Here is a 17,500-nt window from a genome sequence, read left to right as displayed (position 1 = left end):
ACACACACACACACACACACACACACACACACACACACACACACACACACACACACACACACTCACACTCATGTTGTGTTTCCATGTTTTATGGGGTCTTTCCATAGACATAATGGTTTTTATACTGTACAAACTTTATATTCTATCCCCTAAACCTAACCCTACCCCTAAACCTAACCCTCACAGAAAACTTTCTGCATTTTTACATTTTCAAAAAACATAATTTAGTATGATTTATAAGCTGTTTTCCTCATGGGGACCGACAAAATGTCCCCACAAGGTCAAACATTTCGGGTTTTACTATCCTTATGGGGACATTTGGTCCCCACAAAGTGATAAATACACGCTCAGACACACACACACACACACACACACACACACACACACACACACACACACACACACACACACACACACACACACACACACACACACAGTTGTGTTTCCATGTTTTATGGGGACTTTCCATAGACATAATGGTTTTTATACTGTACAAACTTTATATTCGATCCCCTAAACCTAACCCTACCCCTAAACCTAACCCTCACAGAAAACTTTGTGCATTTTTACATTTTCAAAAAACATAATTTAGTATGATTTATAAGCTGTTTTCCTCATGGGGACCGACAAAATGTCCCCACAAGGTCAAAAATTTCGGGTTTTACTATCCTTATGGGGACATTTGGTCCCCACAAAGTGATAAATACACGCTCACACACACACACACACACACACACACACACACACACACACACACCTGTGAGCTGATGATTCTCTGTGATGATCGCTCGATGTTTGCAGGCAGGCCAAAGAAAATGGGTCTGTCATCCTCAGGCAATGCGTCTATCACCGCACGATAATCCTACAAACACAGACACACAGTTCATTTTCACACCGTTTTTTTTAAGTCACTTTTTTGTTAATCAAAAATATTAAAGATTAATATGTTTAATATGTTAGAATTAACAACATGAGAAAACTGTGCTGAACAGCTTAGCACCTGAAATAATAACCGGTTCCCGCCTTGCATGAACTTAACTTGATACATTGCAAAACACCGAAACCCGGGAGGGAGGAGGGATGAACTGTCGTGGAGTCCTCGCCACTGCCGTCCGTCTGAAGGAGCAGCCGCGAGTCCACTGGGGTCGGAGGACTTGGTCTGGTCCGCCCGGGATGAGCGGCTGTCGTTCACCAGAGGGTGGAGGAGTGATCGAGGACCAGGCTACGGCGTATCTGGGAACCGGTCTTGCCCTTTCCCTTTCCCTCTCCTCTTTTTTTGTTTTTGTTTTTCCCTCCCCTTGTCCCCCTTCCCTAGCTCTAGAGAGGCGGGGAAAAGCCTGTGAGCAGGCGGGGCCAGAAGGGCCGTCTTCTGCCGCCTCCTCCTCGCCCGACTTTAACTTTTTTCCCCGTCTTCGTTAATGTTGTCAAAATCAAAAAGACTCTTCGGCAACAATCAGTATTTTATTGACTAGTTCAACACGTTATTTTGGGGAATGACACAAACACTTTCTTTTGTCAACACATTTCTTTGTCACTTACCGCTATGCTGCAGGAGTTGGGCAGGTGTATCTGTGCAGGAAAGGTGTGTGTTTTCCTCATGCGAGAGGTTGTTTGATTGAGGAGTTGTGCATTAAAGAACTGCTGCAGGTACGAGCGGAGAACACGTAGGTCACACACATTATCGACACGTCCACCGTAGATGGTGTTTTCCAGGAGACCGTGAACGTATTCCCACTGTAACACCTTCCCACCTGACACACAAACAAACACAGAAGACTTAATAATCAAACACGCCAACACACCGGATAAATACAAACAAACAAACAAACAAACAAACAAACAAACACATACAGAGATTACAGACATATAAAAGATCAGAGACACACACCTTCAAACAGTTGATCAATAATGTCAAAGCCGGCTCTCAGGTCGGACAGAGAGAACTCGTAGAACTTCGTCCAACCCTGTGGAACACACACACACGCACACGCACACACACACATGCACACACACACACACACGCACACACACACACATACACATGCACACACGCACGCACACACACACACACACACATGCACACACACACACACGCACGCACACACACACACACGCACACACACACACACGCACACACACACACACACACGCACGCACACACACATGCACACACACACACACGCATGCACACAGACAGACAGACACACACACACACACAAACACGCACACATACACAGAGAGACAGACAGACAGACACACACACACAAACACGCACACACACACAGAGAGACAGACAGACAGACACACACACACACACACACACACACAGAGAGAGAGACACACAGACAGACACACACAGAGAGACAGACAGACACACACACACAGACAGACACACAGACAGACAGACACACAAATAGACAGACACACAAATAGACAGACACACAAATAGACAGACAGACACACAGAGACAGACAGACAGACAGACACACATAGAGAGACAGACAGACACACACACACACACACACACACACACAGACAGATACACACACACACACACAGACACACACACACACATCATTTGTGTAAAATCCTCAGTCTTATGGAATGCAGGTAAATATCTGTTATAGTAAATTTTTAGAAATGGAATTTTATCATCCCTCTTACTATATTTTTTAAAATGATAAACATCTTTAGATTAAACTCAACTGTGTGTATCTACGATCAATACTACTGTACAAAGGCAAAATTCAGTGACTATGGTAAACTTTTGTCTTAAATAGAGCGTTATGTGTTATGTGCACCTGTGGAATGTAATTGCGTCTTTCTTGGCACACAGCGTGGAACCAGGCCAGACAGAAGAGAGACTGAGCGCGTGTCAGCTGACCACCTTTACTGATCTGCTCTGAAGTCCACGATTCATATGTCCTCTTCAAGTTCTTTTTGAGTCCTGGAGGAGCCTGAACACACACACATATGTGGGGTCTATAGGTTATGAAGGACAGGGTGTATATCTGCTGAAGCACACACACACACACTAACCTCATAGGTGACTTTGAGGCTGGACTGCAGCAGTATCGGTGTGAATTTCACATGAACCTCAGCTGTCAACCAGAGTCTGAAGCCTGCATTGGGTTTCATACTGTTGATCTCCTGTGCACACACACACACACACACATGACATGTCTGACATCAAGGAATTAAAGTCAATAAACAATCAAACCACTAATAATCTTCAATGTGTGTTTTAGAAGAATCAGTTCTTTCTGACTTACTCTAAATTCAATATAAATCTGCAGTGTTATACAACACACACACAGATGATGACACATAATGAAAAGGAGCAAAAAAATGAAAACAAAGAGCAATTAACTATTTGTGACAGCAATCTCTCTCAGTAACAGTCAAACACACAAACACACACACACACACACACAGGCAGGATCAGATGCAATCACTCAGCGATTCACTCTCAAATTGAGACTTAATTATTTCAAGTATAATTAATTGCAAACCTCAGAAAATGTGTCTGATGTGACGTGATAACAAAGACAGAGAGAGAGAGACAGGCACATAGAAGACAATAGAGAGACAGATGGACAGACAGACAGATAGACAGATACATATACTGTAAAGACAGACAGACAGATAGATTGATACATAGGTAGAAAAATAAAGAAATGGACGGACCGGATGGACAGACAGACAGACAGATAGAGAGATGGACGGATGGATGGCAGACAGATAGATAGTCGGATCGGATGGACAGACAGTTGGAGAGACGGACAGATAGATAATCAAAGAGACAGACAGATGGACAGACAGATTGTCGGAGAGATGGACGGATGGATGGATGTACATATATAGATAGTCGGAGAGACAGACGGACAAACTGATAAATATATAGTTGGAGAGACAGACGGACAAACTGATAAATATATAGTTGGAGAGACAGACGGACAAACTGATAAATATATAGTTGGAGAGACAGACGGACAAACTGATAAATATATAGTTGGAGAGACAGACGGACAAACTGATAAATATATAGTTGGAGAGACAGACGGACGGACGGATAGATAGATAGTAGGAGAGACGAACAGACAGACAGACAGTCTGAGAGCCGGACAGACAGAGAGATGGATGGATGGACGGAAAGATAGTCTGAGAAATGGACAGACAGACAAATAGATAGTCAGAGAGACAGACGGACAGAGACATATAGAGAGACGAACGGACAGACATGTAGTCGGAGAGCCGCATAGATAGACGGACAGACAAATAGATAGTCGGAGAGAAGGACAGACAAACAGATAGACAGATAGTCAAAGAGACGGACGGACGGACAGACAGATAGTCGGAGAGATGGACGGACAGACAGATAGAGAGATGGACAGATGGACGGTAGACAGATAGACAGATAGTCGGAGAGACGGACGGACAGACAGATAGAGAGATGGACAGATGGACGGTAGACAGATAGACAGATAGTCGGAGAGACGGACGGACAGACAGATAGAGAAATGGACAGATGGACGGTAGACAGATAGACAGATAGTCGGAGAGACGGACGGACAGACAGATAGAAAGACAGACGGATAGAAAGACAGACAGATGGAAAGACGGACGGATGGACACAGTCGGAGAGATGGAAAGATAGATAGTCAGAGAGATGGACAGACAGATTGTCGGAGAGATGGACGGATGGACAGACAGATAGATAGTTAGTCGGAGAGACAGATGGAAGGACGGACAAACAGACAGATAGTCAGACTGACAGACGGATAGACATATAGTCAGAAAGACGGATGGACAGACAGACAGATAGAGAGATGGACAGATGGACAGCAGACAGATAGATAGATAGATAGTTGGAGAGACAGACTGATGGACAGACAGATTGTTGGAGAGACAGATGGACAGACAGATAGTCGGAGAGACAGACGGACAGACAGATAGTCAGACAGACAGATAGAGAGATGGACAGACAGACTGTCGGAGAGATGGACGGATGGACAGTTTTCAGAAAGATGGACAGATGGACAGACAGATTGTCGGAGAGATGGACGGATGGATGTATAGACGGATAGCTAGTCGAAGAGACGGATGGACAGACAGATAGATAGTTAGTTGGAGAGACGGACGGAAGGACGGACAGGCAGATAGAGAGACGGATGGACAGACATGTAGTTGGAGATGGATGGACAGACAGATAGAGAGACGGACGGAAGGACGGACAGGCAGATAGAGAGACGGACGGACAGACATGTAGTTGGAGACGGATGGACAGACAGATAGATAGTTAGTTGGAGAGACGGACGGAAGGACGGACAGGCAGATAGAGAGACGGACGGACAGACATGTAGTTGGAGATGGATGGACAGACAGATAGAGAGTTAGTTGGAGAGATGGACGGAAGGACGGACAAGCAGATAGAGAGACGGACGGACAGACATGTAGTTGGAGACGGATGGACAGACAGATAGAGAGATGGACGGAAGGACGGACAGGCAGATAGAGAGACGGACGGACAGACATGTAGTTGGAGATGGATGGACAGACAGATAGAGAGACGGACGGAAGGACGGACAGGCAGATAGAGAGATGGACGGACAGACATGTAGTTGGAGACGGATGGACAGACAGATAGATAGTTAGTTGGAGAGACGGATGGGAGGACGGACAGACAGATAGAGAGACGGACGGACAGACATGTAGTTGGAGATGGATGGACAGACAGAGAGACGGACTGACAGACATGTAGTTGGAGATGGATGGACAGACAGATAGAGAGTTGGAGATGGATGGACAGACAGATAGAGACGGACAGACAAATAGATAGTCGGAGAGACAGACAGAGAGATGGACGGACAAACTGATAGATATATTGTCGGATAGACAGACAGATAGTCAGAGAGACAAATAGATAGTCAGAGAGACGGACGGACGGACAGACAGACAGACAGATAGATAGAAAGATGGATGGAAGGATGGCCAGATAGATAGATAGATAGTCGGAGAGACAGATGGACGGACAGACAAATAGATATTCGGAGAGACAGATAGCCGGAGAGACGGATGGACAGACAGATAATCGGACAGACAGATAGCTAAATAGATAGACGGAGAGATGATGTATTCCTAACCTTCTCCAGTAGGGGGAGCCATGCTGTGACAAGATGCAGGTTTTTCAAGCACAGCCATTCACCAGAGTGCACACACTCTCTGAGCATCTGTAGAGCAACATCAGCCTGACCCTGACCCATCGCCACCTAAACACACACACACACAATCGTTACAATTGTGCTGCACCAATTTACCTACACAAAATGTTGTTTTTACTGCATATCAGATTGTAAAGCAAACAGCTGCAGTTCTAAAATCTGATTGGATGCGCCATGACAGTAGCTATTATAAAATATTATAAAAAGTTTATATTATAAATTGGCTTACAGCTTTATTCCACTAACCACCTCCAAACAATGAGTCGCTTCTATCATATGTGTGTGTTTATAGTATAAGATGTGTGCGTGTATGTTTGACCTCGTGGTAGTTTTCTCTGCCCACAATCTGACTGGCGAGTTCCAGCAGCTCTTGAGATGGATCAGCACCAGCAGAGATGATCAGTAAGACGGGTTCAGTCTCCAGCGTCTCTCCAAACAAACGCTTCAGATTCAACGGAGGAGGAGACAGCTCCCTCATTCCTACAGACAGAATCAGACAGACAGATCTCAGGTGGAGAGATGTTGTCCTCTTGCATTGATTCAAGGTAAAGACAGACAGACAGGTAGAAAAACAGACAGGCAGGCCGACGGATACTTCATCTTGTGTGGGATATTGGGTTGCATTAGCAGTCAGACACTAATACTTCATAGTGTATGATCTCGTGATGCATCACAATACACAATTGTCCAAATGAGGATATCCCAAAATGTCCAATAAGGGAGGTTTTGTCTGATTTAGCTCACTTCTGTGTACACATTTGTACCCAAACTATATCTAAGTACACACACACACACAATGCGGCACGTCATTTTCATTCCAGTCATGCTCTGCGCTCTTGTGAGGGGACAGAATATCTTTGTGTCCTTACATTGTAATTTCCATAGCAACCACAAAAACAGGCTAGTGGAAAGCTATTCAATTCAACAGAGCAGTTTTAACCTGGACAGAACACACACACACACACACACACACACACACACACACACACACACACACACACAACGCACGCACACTCTCGCACACACACACACTCTCGCACACACACACACACACACACACACTCATACACACACACATACATGTCTTTCACCTCAGATGGCCGATCAGGGCCATAACAGCCGCTAAATGACTCTGAAGCTTAGCGTCGCTCGTAAGAGGATTACAAACAAAGATCCATTAGCATTTTGAGTTAGCATACACACAGTGATTTAATGCTAGACATCAAACTCTCCACTAACAGAGACACACACGTTACTTTCTCTCTTGCATACTCCGAGGAACACCTCTGAAAGCATCCGAAACTCTTTCAGTGAAGTCCAAAATGAACATTCACCAAGTCCCAACTGAGTTAAAATTGGCTTTGGCAAGTAAATAAAAACAGAGTAACCGGCCAATTGGATGGTAACATTTGAAGAATTGGCGTCTAAGAATGATAGTTGGACCATAGTTGACATGTTAATCAAATCAAAGAGATACAAACAATCAACTGAAGAACACAAATCAGTGACTGTTGCCAAGGATGTAAGGAAGAGCTCTTCAAAATGTATTCAATGAAGCGGTCTACACTTAAAGGGGCAAATTCTTTTAAAGATACATTTGCCCAATTCACCTGCCACCCAACAATGGCCATTCAAAATTAGCTGTGTATTCTGACTAAATACAATATTGTGCATGCAACATATATGGTCACAAAACATTAGATGACTTATTTTGGCCAAATCTTTGGAGGGCTTTTAACAATCTGTACGTTTACAAGCACTTTAAATATTTGATTTCTGTCAGAATAAAGCAAGAATACATCTTTTGAAAATGTCATGTAGACGCTTTGGTCCGACTGAAACTGTACTGGGCTCATTTCTGCATCTAGATAATGTGATTGTATCATGTATAAACGTTAATAGGACGACAATTAGACTTCCCATTGTGTGCATGCGTCAAAACACAGAGGTGACGTGCAACATGTATAATTGATGTCCTTCTTCAAATATTTCATTAAGCATTGTGCAAATGTATTACAAATAAAAAACTGAAACTATCACAAACAGTAATAATCCTGGTTGTAATGACAAAAGTGTTACTTCCTTTAGACTGTTTGTTTTTGTCAATTTTTTGTTACATTTATATTGACAAATTGTTTTTCTTAGTTGTGAAGGTTAAAATAAGCTTAAAATACTGATGTTGTGTTTATGGTTACAATTTTCAGATTCATTCGGACTTGACTCGGACTGCCTTTTATGGACTGTCTTGTCTCGGACTCTACTTGTTAAGAACTCAGACTTGAATCAGCCTCTGCCTGTTATGGGCTCGGACTTGACTCGGACTCTGCCTGTTATGGACTCGACCTTGACTCGGACTCTGCCTGTTATGGACTCGACCTTGACTCGGACTCTGCCTGTTATGGACTCGACCTTGACTCGGACTCTGCCTGTTATGGACTCGCGACCTCTGAGCCTCGACTCGACTCTGCCTGTTATGGACTCGACCTTGACTCGGACTCTGCCTGTTATGGACTCGGCCTTGACTCGGACTCTGCCTGTTATGGACTCGGACTTGACTCGGACTCTGCCTGTTATGGACTCGACCTTGACTCGGACTCTGCCTGTTATGGACTCGACCTTGACTCGGACTCTGCCTGTTATGGACTCGACCTTGACTCGGACTCTGCCTGTTATGGACTCGGCCTTGACTCGGACTCTGCCTGTTATGGACTCGGCCTTGACTCGGACTCTGCCTGTTATGGACACAGACTTGAATCGCACTCTGCCTGTTATGGACTCGGACTTGAATCGGACTCTGCCTGTTATGGACTCGGTCTTGACTTGGACTCTGCCTGTTATGGACTCAGACTTGACTCGGACTCTGCCTGTTATGGACACGGACTTGAATCGGACTCTACCTGTTATGGACTCGGTCTTGACTCGGACTCTTCCTGTTATGACTCAGATTTGACTCGGTCTCTGCCTGTTATGGACACGGACTTGAATCGGACTCTGCCTGTTATGGACTCGGATTCTGCCTGTTATGACTCGGTCTTGACTCGGACTCTGCCTGTTATGGACTCGGTCTTGACTCGGACTCTGCCTGTTATGGACACGGACTTGAATCGGACTCTGCCTGTTATGACACGACTTGGACTCTGCCTGTTATCATTCTGACTTGGACTCTGCCTGTTATCATTCTGACTTGACTCGGACTCAGCCTGTTATGGACACGCATTTGAATCGGACTCTGCCTGTTATGGACACGGACTTGAATCGGACTCTGCCTGTTATGACACGGTCTCGACTCGGACTCTGCCTGTTATCATTCTGACTTGACTCGGACTCTGCCTGTTATCATTCTGACTTGACTCGGACTCTGCCTGTTATGGACACGCACTTGAATCGGACTCTGCCTGTTATGACTCGGTCTTGACTCGGACTCTGCCTGTTATGACTCTGACTTGACTCGGACTCTGCCTGTTATGGACTCGGCCTTGACTCGGACTCTGCCTGTTATGGACTCGGTCTTGACTCGGACTCTGCCTGTAATGGACTCGGACTCTGCCTGTTATGGACTCGGTCTTGACTCAGACACTGACTGTTATGGACTCGGACTCTGACTGTTATGGACTCGGTCTTGACTCGGACTCTGCCTGTAATGGACTGGGACTCTGCCTGTTATGGACTCGGTCTTGACTCAGACTCTGACTGTTATGGACTCGGTCTTGACTTGGACTCTGCCTGTAATGGACTCGGACTCTGCCTGTTATGGACTCGGTCTTGACTCAGACTCTGACTGTTATGGGCTCTGATTCTGACTGTTATGGACTCGGTCTTGACTCAGACTCTGCCTGTTATGGACTCGGTCTGGAGTCGAAATCGGCCCCTTTTGGACTCGGACTTCACTAAGGTGGACTCGAACCCAACAATAATTTTCACACAGGGTTTACAGTTTTCAAGAAAATTGACCTGTATATAATATCTTACTTGTAGTTGTCTCTGTATTTTGGCAAAGTAGTTTATACTATGCATTTTTACCAAGTATGTTTTTAAAGTTTGGTTTGTTACAGTCTGATCCATGTTTTTGTCATTTTACAATATGTCATTTTTTTCAACTAAAATATGATATTTTTATAGACTAAAATTAAATGCCAAAACTGGCTAAAATAAATGAAATACTGACAAAATTTAAAGGATATTTTCATAAAAATATCTGTGAAAAGTAACACTTGTCATGTATATGCACAGACAGACGAAGACTGCAGCTTGACTATTTTTCCCTGTAAGCTACTAGGAGTTAATATACAGTGACAAGTCATATGGCATTTATAGCTCAGATTGACTAAAATAAATCTTTCTAAAACAGAGTACCCATGAAGCAAAAATGACAACATGCCACTGCATGCCTAGCTGAGCAACTACTATTGAGATCAATGCTAATTTTAACAGAGAAATGAAGGTATATAAGACTTCATGAGAGAGGCATAATGTTAAATTTGGATCTTTCGAGTCACAGAGAGTTGCCTTCAGCATTTGCACTAGGAGACCGAGGCTGATGTGACTCATATTTCGAATCGCAGAGGAATAAGCTCAAAGTAATTGTTTGGGACATGGCGGTGGCAGGGAAAAGGTCTAATTCTATCAGAGTCCATGCGAGACGTATTTAAAGATTTAACACTGTGTAAGACCAAGTTCAGCTTTAATTTATAATGACAGCATTAGAGTTAATGGCAGTGGAATGGGCATTACTATTCATGGGGAATGTTATTCCTTATTTTAGCATAGTAATAATTATAGCGCTGTGAACCAAACCCATCTAATCACACTGTCTAGGGTCTGTGCGCTGGCACAACCAATCAAAGTGAGTCGAGTGTTTTTAGACAAGGAGCCTTCACATTTACAGCTCATTTACCACGAGACCAACATGAGGAACGCAGGAAAAACAAGTGAGAAATTAAAGATACCATCAGTGGAGAGAGAGAGACAATGATAGGGGTAAAGAAAGACCTCTGCATGGTGCGTGAAGGGTGATCGACACCGTAAGGTTTTGTAAGAGGTGGAAATCATCCCACAAGAGGATGGCAAACACAGCAGCTCTGTTTCAAAACCTAGTGAGCTGCATACAATAGGCAGCATTTTAAAGCAATAGTTCACTAAAATATTCAAATTCTTCCTTCATTTGCTCAACCTCAGGTTGTTCCAAACTTGTATGACTTTCCTTCTTCTGTGGAACAAAAAGTAGATTCAAAAGAACTGAATCATAAGAGTCATTCATTTGGGCATCGGACTACACTAGATGCACTGTATGCTTCGCGCAACTGATTCAAAGGAACTGGTTTATTAGAGTCATTAGTTCGGGCATCAGACTACACTGGTTGTGCTGCATGTTTAAACGCTATAGATTCAAATGCACTGGCTCATAAGAGTCATTCATTTGGGCATCGGACTACACTGGTTGTGCTGCATGTTTAAACGCTATAGATTCAAATGCACTGGCTCATAAGAGTCATTCATTTGGGCATCGGACTACACTGGTTGTGCTGCATGTTTAAACGCTATAGATTCAAATGCACTGGCTCATAAGAGTCATTCATTTGGGCATCGGACTACACTGGTTGTGCTGCATGTTTAAACGCTATAGATTCAAATGCACTGGCTCATAAGAGTCATTCATTTGGGCATCAAACTACACTGGTTGTGCTGCATGTTTAAACGCTATAGATTCAAATGCACTGGCTCATAAGAGTCATTCATTTGGGCATCGGAATACACTGGTTGTGCTGCATGTTTAAACGCTATAGATTCAAATGCACTGGCTCATAAGAGTCATTCATTTGGGCATCAGACTACACTGGTTGTGCTGCATGTTTAAACGCTATAGATTCAAATGCACTGGCTCATAAGAGTCATTAGTTCAGGCATCGGACTACACTGGTTGTGCTGCAAGTTTAAATGCTATAGATTCAAATGAACTGGCTCATAAGAGTCATTCATTTGGGCATCGGACTACACTAGATGCACTGTATGCTTCATGCAACTGATTCAAAGGAACTGGTTTATTAGAGTCATTCGTTCGGGCATCGGATGACACTGGTTGTGCTGCATGTTTTACGCTATAGATGCAACTGAACCGACTCATAAGAGTCATTCGTTCAGGAATCGGAAGACACTGGTAGCGCTGTGTGTTTCGCGCTATAGGCTGAAAAGAAGCGACCCATAAGAGTCATTCGATTGGGAATCCAATGACACTGGTCACTCTGTGTTTCACCCACTCATAGTCTGACATCGTCACAGACAATGTCATCAAAACAACACTGAGAGTCCGACTCTTTCTGTTCTCTGTGATATCAGATCATCTTTGTGTTAAACAAAAATCAATATATAACTGTTCCTAGCTTCGTTAATTTCCTGTCCCTCTCTCCTCTGGTGTGTCGCATATCAATAGCGTTTGGAAAAATTAAGTACCGCGTACACTGGAAACGCTAATCACAAGCTAACCGATGGTTCGCCCTTGGACTAAATGTCTTGCATACTAAACTACGGCTGCTGGCAAACAAGCCATTTTATTTGTTAATTAGGCAATTAATTTTACTGGATGTGGATGTGGAAATGCTGGTGATGGTAAAAGTCTGTCCTGTCGGTAATGAGACCTGCGAGTGTGTGTGTGTGAGAAAGGTAGGGCAGGAGACAGTGCAAGAGTGTTTGAAATTGAGAAGGCTGATTTCCACACAGGGCTGATTTGTGGTTTTAAAGCTCTGCTGATTCCAGGACTCTAAAGTTACACATTACCCACCATGACCTCAACAGAGAGAGAGTTTAATGCCAGCTGAATTCAGCAGAAACAGTAAACCATCCAGTCTTATTTGACATGCCGTTTTCAAACTTCTATGATCTGGAACAGCCCATTTCTTCATCACTGTTATTGTTACATGTCATTTTACCTTCATTGTGTGATTTAAAACTGCTGAATGCTATTTAATATTTGAATCATACCACAGTTTCACCTCTGTTCATTATACAATTATACCTGCTTTAATTCACAGCAATCATTAGATATTATAACAAAACAGAACAAAATGAAATCAATTTAGACGAGAAGAGACAACTTTAGATGGGAAAGATTGAAGGTTAGACAGTGAAGTGTGTGTGAGTGCGTGCGCATGTGTGCATGTATGCGTGTGTGCGCGCATGTTCGTGTGTACATGTGTGTGCGCGTGCGTGCGCGCATGGACACGAGTTTGAATCCAGGGCGTGCTGAGTGACTCCAGCCAGGTCTCCTAAGCAACCAAATTGGCCCGGTTGCTAGGGAGGGTAGAGTCACATGGGGTAACCTCCTTGTGGTCACAATAATGTGGTTCTCGCTCTCGGTGGGGCGTGTGGTGAGTTGTGCGTGGATGCAGTGGAGAATAGCGTGAAGCCTCCACATGCACTACGTCTCCGCTGTAGCAGCTCAACAAGCCACGCGTGATGAGATGCGCGGATTGACGGCCTCAGACGAGGAGGCAACAGGCTGAATCACTACGCGACTCACGAGGACTTGGAGCGTATTGGGAATTGGACATTCTCTACACATACATTTTGAAGCGTGCATCACTTGCAGATTATATATTTAATTAAATCACAGACTTTTGCGGTTTATTTGATTATTGTGCATTCAAATATGTCGTTTTATAGCTAATGCCATTTTTATGACTAGAAGTTTTCGGCACACTATATCTGGTAACCACTGTATCAGCGGACTCCGACTGTTGCCTTATTGAACAGTAATTCGCATCTCGAGGGGTGCAGGCCGAATCACCACGCTACCATATTAGCATGTGAATTTATTTTAAACAAATCAGCGTCAGACCATCAAATGTTTTTGCGGTTAACATCAAAGTTGGAACGAAAAAATCTTATTTTGTGCTATTTCAATACTTAGAGAGAGAGAGAGAGAGAGAGAGAGAGAGAGAGAGAAAGAGTGAGCGAGAGAAAGAGAGAAAGAAAGAGCGAGAGAGAGAAAGAAAGAGAGAGAAAGAGCGAGAGAAAGAGAGAGAATGAAAGAGCGCGAGAGAGAGAGAAAGAGAGAGAGCTAGAGAAAGAGAGAGAAAGAGAAAGAGAGAGAAAGAGTGAGAGAGAGAGAGAAAGAGTGAGCGAGAGAAAGAAAGAGCGAGAGAGAGAGAGAGAAAGAGAGAGAGTTCAATACTTAAACTATTTTGTCAGAGCAAAGCAGAGATAACAGCACATGAGCAGAGAAAGTGTGTAACAGGGATTCGTTCATGACCGTTGTTTCAGAGACAAAATGATAAAAACCTTGTTAGCAGACAAACGATAGAGTTACAGTCTAGTCCTCACATATACAGACTCAAATGTCCGTGTGTGAGCTGAAGGTAAAAGAGATGAATGTTGTGTTAATTGAGTCTCATTACAAGCGCCCTAAAGAGCATCAATCTGCACTAATGTGTGTGTTTGGTTACACACTCTGCTAATTTGAAGGTTATAAGCTGATGACTAAACCTAAATCAATAGCCTTTTATCGACTGTACAAAACACACACAAACACACACACACACACACACGCACGCACAGTTCTGAGTCAGGTATATTTATAATATATGTGAAGGTTAAGTCTCACTCTATAGATCATAATTAAACTCAAGAGAAAAGCTCGACACAAACTGATGACAAAAGTGAGATGCAGCCTTCAGATAGTATATTATACAGCGCTGCGTGTGTGTGTGTGCTGTACTAAAGGCATATTTATATCCGGCCGTGTTTAGAATAGCACACTACTCATATGATCTACGTTAGCGTACCCAAAGCTTGAGATGCAAACACTGCCATCGCACTCTGCAACCTATCCGGACGTAATGCCTGAACTATCAGCACCTGAAAGAGAAAGAGACGGAGAGAGACACTTGTTTGAATCGAAGCGGCTGGTTCTGATATTTATTTGATTGGTGTGTGCTGTTGATTGACAGCTAACCTGCTGAAAGAGAGAGATCTTCTTGGCAATGGGAGGCGGGATTTCCTGTTCGCAGCAGGAACTGCGTGAGAACGTGAGCCAGAGGTCTGCATCATTCAGACACAGAGACTGATATAACATTGGAAATGTGTTCTGGAGAAAGAGAGAGAGAGAGAGAGAAAGGGAGAGAGAGAAAGAGAGAGAGAGAGAGAGAGAGAAAGAGTGAGCGAGAGAGTGAGCGAGAGAGAGAGAGAGAAAGAGTGAGCGAGAAAGAGAAAGAGGGAGAAAGAGAGAGAAAGAAAGAGCGAGAGAGAGAGCGAGCGAGAGAGAGAGAGAGAAAGAGAGAGAGCGAGCGAGAGAGAAAGAGAGCGAGAGAGAGCGGGAGAGAAAGAGAGCGAGAGAGAGAGAGAGAGATGAGGATAGTGTAATAGTCAATATAAATGTAGTCTCAGCCTTATTTTGTGCCTGTTTTGTTCCGGGTCAAAAATGACCGGCCCACTAAGATTGTTTATAAATCTCTCACATTGCATTTATTATCCCAAGAGCAATATGTAACATTGACATCAAGTGCTTAAAATGGGTACTGCAGTCCAAATTCAAAATATTGGAGAGAGTTGTCTCCCCCGCCCCTTCCTCCCCGACTCGAAGCTAATGCGGGTTGCCAGTTTGAGGACACGCAACAGGAATGAGTATACTGACAATGGCAAACAATGAGCTTTACACTGTACGTTGATCAGCTAATGTATGTGTTTACAATGTTTTTATTGTTTGCAAATTATAAACCAGCTCATGTCGGTTTTTAATAACTCTGTCAATGTTACCCAATGAACCCATGGCCGTGGGCGCCCGCATTGCGCCGTGTGGACGGATGACCTCGCTCAGTGAGGTCGACCCACTGCGTGTGGGAAGTAAGAGGAAGTAAAAGTCACCCACATGAGCTGGTTTATAATTTGCAAACAATAAAAATATTGTAAACATATACATTAGCTGATCAACTTACAGTGTAAAGCTCATTGTTTGCCATTGTCAGTATACTCATTCCTGTTGCGTGTCCTCAACCTGGGGCAGTGTTGGATCAGTGGTTGAGGCTCAGGGTTACTGACCAGAAGGTCGGGGGTTCAAGTCCCAGCACCACCAAGATGCCACTGTTGGGCCCTTGAGTAAGGCACTTAATCCAGGTTGCTCCGGAGGGATTGTCCCTGTAATAAGTGCACTGTAAGTCGCTTTGGATAAAAGCGTCTGCCAAATGCATAAATATGTAAATGTAGATAGTCAAGTTTGATCGTCTTCTCTGCGCTCCGCCAAGGCCCGCGAGGAGCCCCAGCAGGGCCGATCCGAGGACCTCACTAAACCATCCAATCGGTAGTAGCGACGGGCGGTGTGTATTGCTGGCTTCCATTGCTGCAGTGCGCTGTGTTTACCCGCTAACTTGATTAAAATCTGGCAACACAGGGTGTCGAAATACCATTGAGAAATGGGCAGTGGGCGGGATCACACAGGCCAAAACACAAGCAGAAAGTCCGGCCCGGATCGGACATTTCAGAGAAGAATATACCGGCTGTAGCTTTGTTTTCAGAGAAGCCAGTATTTTAACTTAGCACGTTTCCAAAATCTCTTTTACTAGTACAGTAAATATTTTACGTATTGCACCTTTAAATAATGCTTTTTAATTTGCTGACGAATAAGAACTGTGTCATTCTCATCATTTGCAAATTTGTTATCACAACATTTATATTCAGAGTTGGTCAGTCAAAAACTACGGTCAGTCTCTTCCGTGCCAAGTGGACCGTTTTTGTTCAGATTAAGCTTTAATGTGGCTCAGACGTCATGCTAATCAAAAGTCTGATACCTTGAGCAGGGCCACAGCGTTCAGTCTCTCCTGATCAATCCAAGATGGAAACTGTTCTCTGGAGTCCTGAAGAAAGACAGAGTTTATACAGCTGAGGGAGAGGAGACTATCACTACTTCATAGAGAAAGAGAGAGAGATTCATACCGTCTTACGAACCATGTCTCCAACCATCAGCCCAGTGAAAACATCCCATTCCTGAATTAAACACAGTAATCAGACCACCACAAAAACACAGCAGATGATAAATAACACTACATTTGTCATGTCAAAGCGGCTGCAGTTGAGCTGTCATCAACCCGAAACAGAAATGTCATCAGAGTTTATAAGCACAAGCGAGAAAGAGATTTTTCATGCATTAATGAGCATTTGTCTATTTGAAAAAGAGAAGACAGGAGAAAAATAGATGTTGTGTGTGTGTGTGAGTGTGTGTGAGTGAGTGAGTGTGTGTGTGAGAGTGTGTGTGTGTGAGAGAGTGTGTGTGTGAGAGTGTGAGTGTGTGTGTG

General features: G+C 43.8%; 1 protein-coding gene across 1 annotated transcript in view; it reads right to left on the bottom strand.

The window, feature by feature from the left end:
• The window catches only part of LOC127629610 (cytoplasmic dynein 2 heavy chain 1), a 143,137-nt gene that overhangs the window by 14,546 nt on the left and 111,091 nt on the right, over positions 1–17,500 (bottom strand). Inside the window, 11 exon segments of the mRNA XM_052106733.1 lie at positions 758–862; positions 1,540–1,751; positions 1,889–1,964; positions 2,802–2,957; positions 3,040–3,150; positions 6,144–6,269; positions 6,541–6,701; positions 14,999–15,071; positions 15,169–15,300; positions 16,997–17,062; positions 17,142–17,192. Coding sequence (XP_051962693.1) covers positions 758–862; positions 1,540–1,751; positions 1,889–1,964; positions 2,802–2,957; positions 3,040–3,150; positions 6,144–6,269; positions 6,541–6,701; positions 14,999–15,071; positions 15,169–15,300; positions 16,997–17,062; positions 17,142–17,192 — 1,269 coding nt within the window.

The sequence above is a fragment of the Xyrauchen texanus genome, chromosome 36 (genome assembly GCF_025860055.1).
Source record: "Xyrauchen texanus isolate HMW12.3.18 chromosome 36, RBS_HiC_50CHRs, whole genome shotgun sequence".
NCBI classification, from domain to species: Eukaryota; Metazoa; Chordata; class Actinopteri; order Cypriniformes; family Catostomidae; genus Xyrauchen; species Xyrauchen texanus.
Note: the sequence above shows the minus strand (reverse complement) of the source record. Positions and strands in the feature narration are given on the sequence as shown.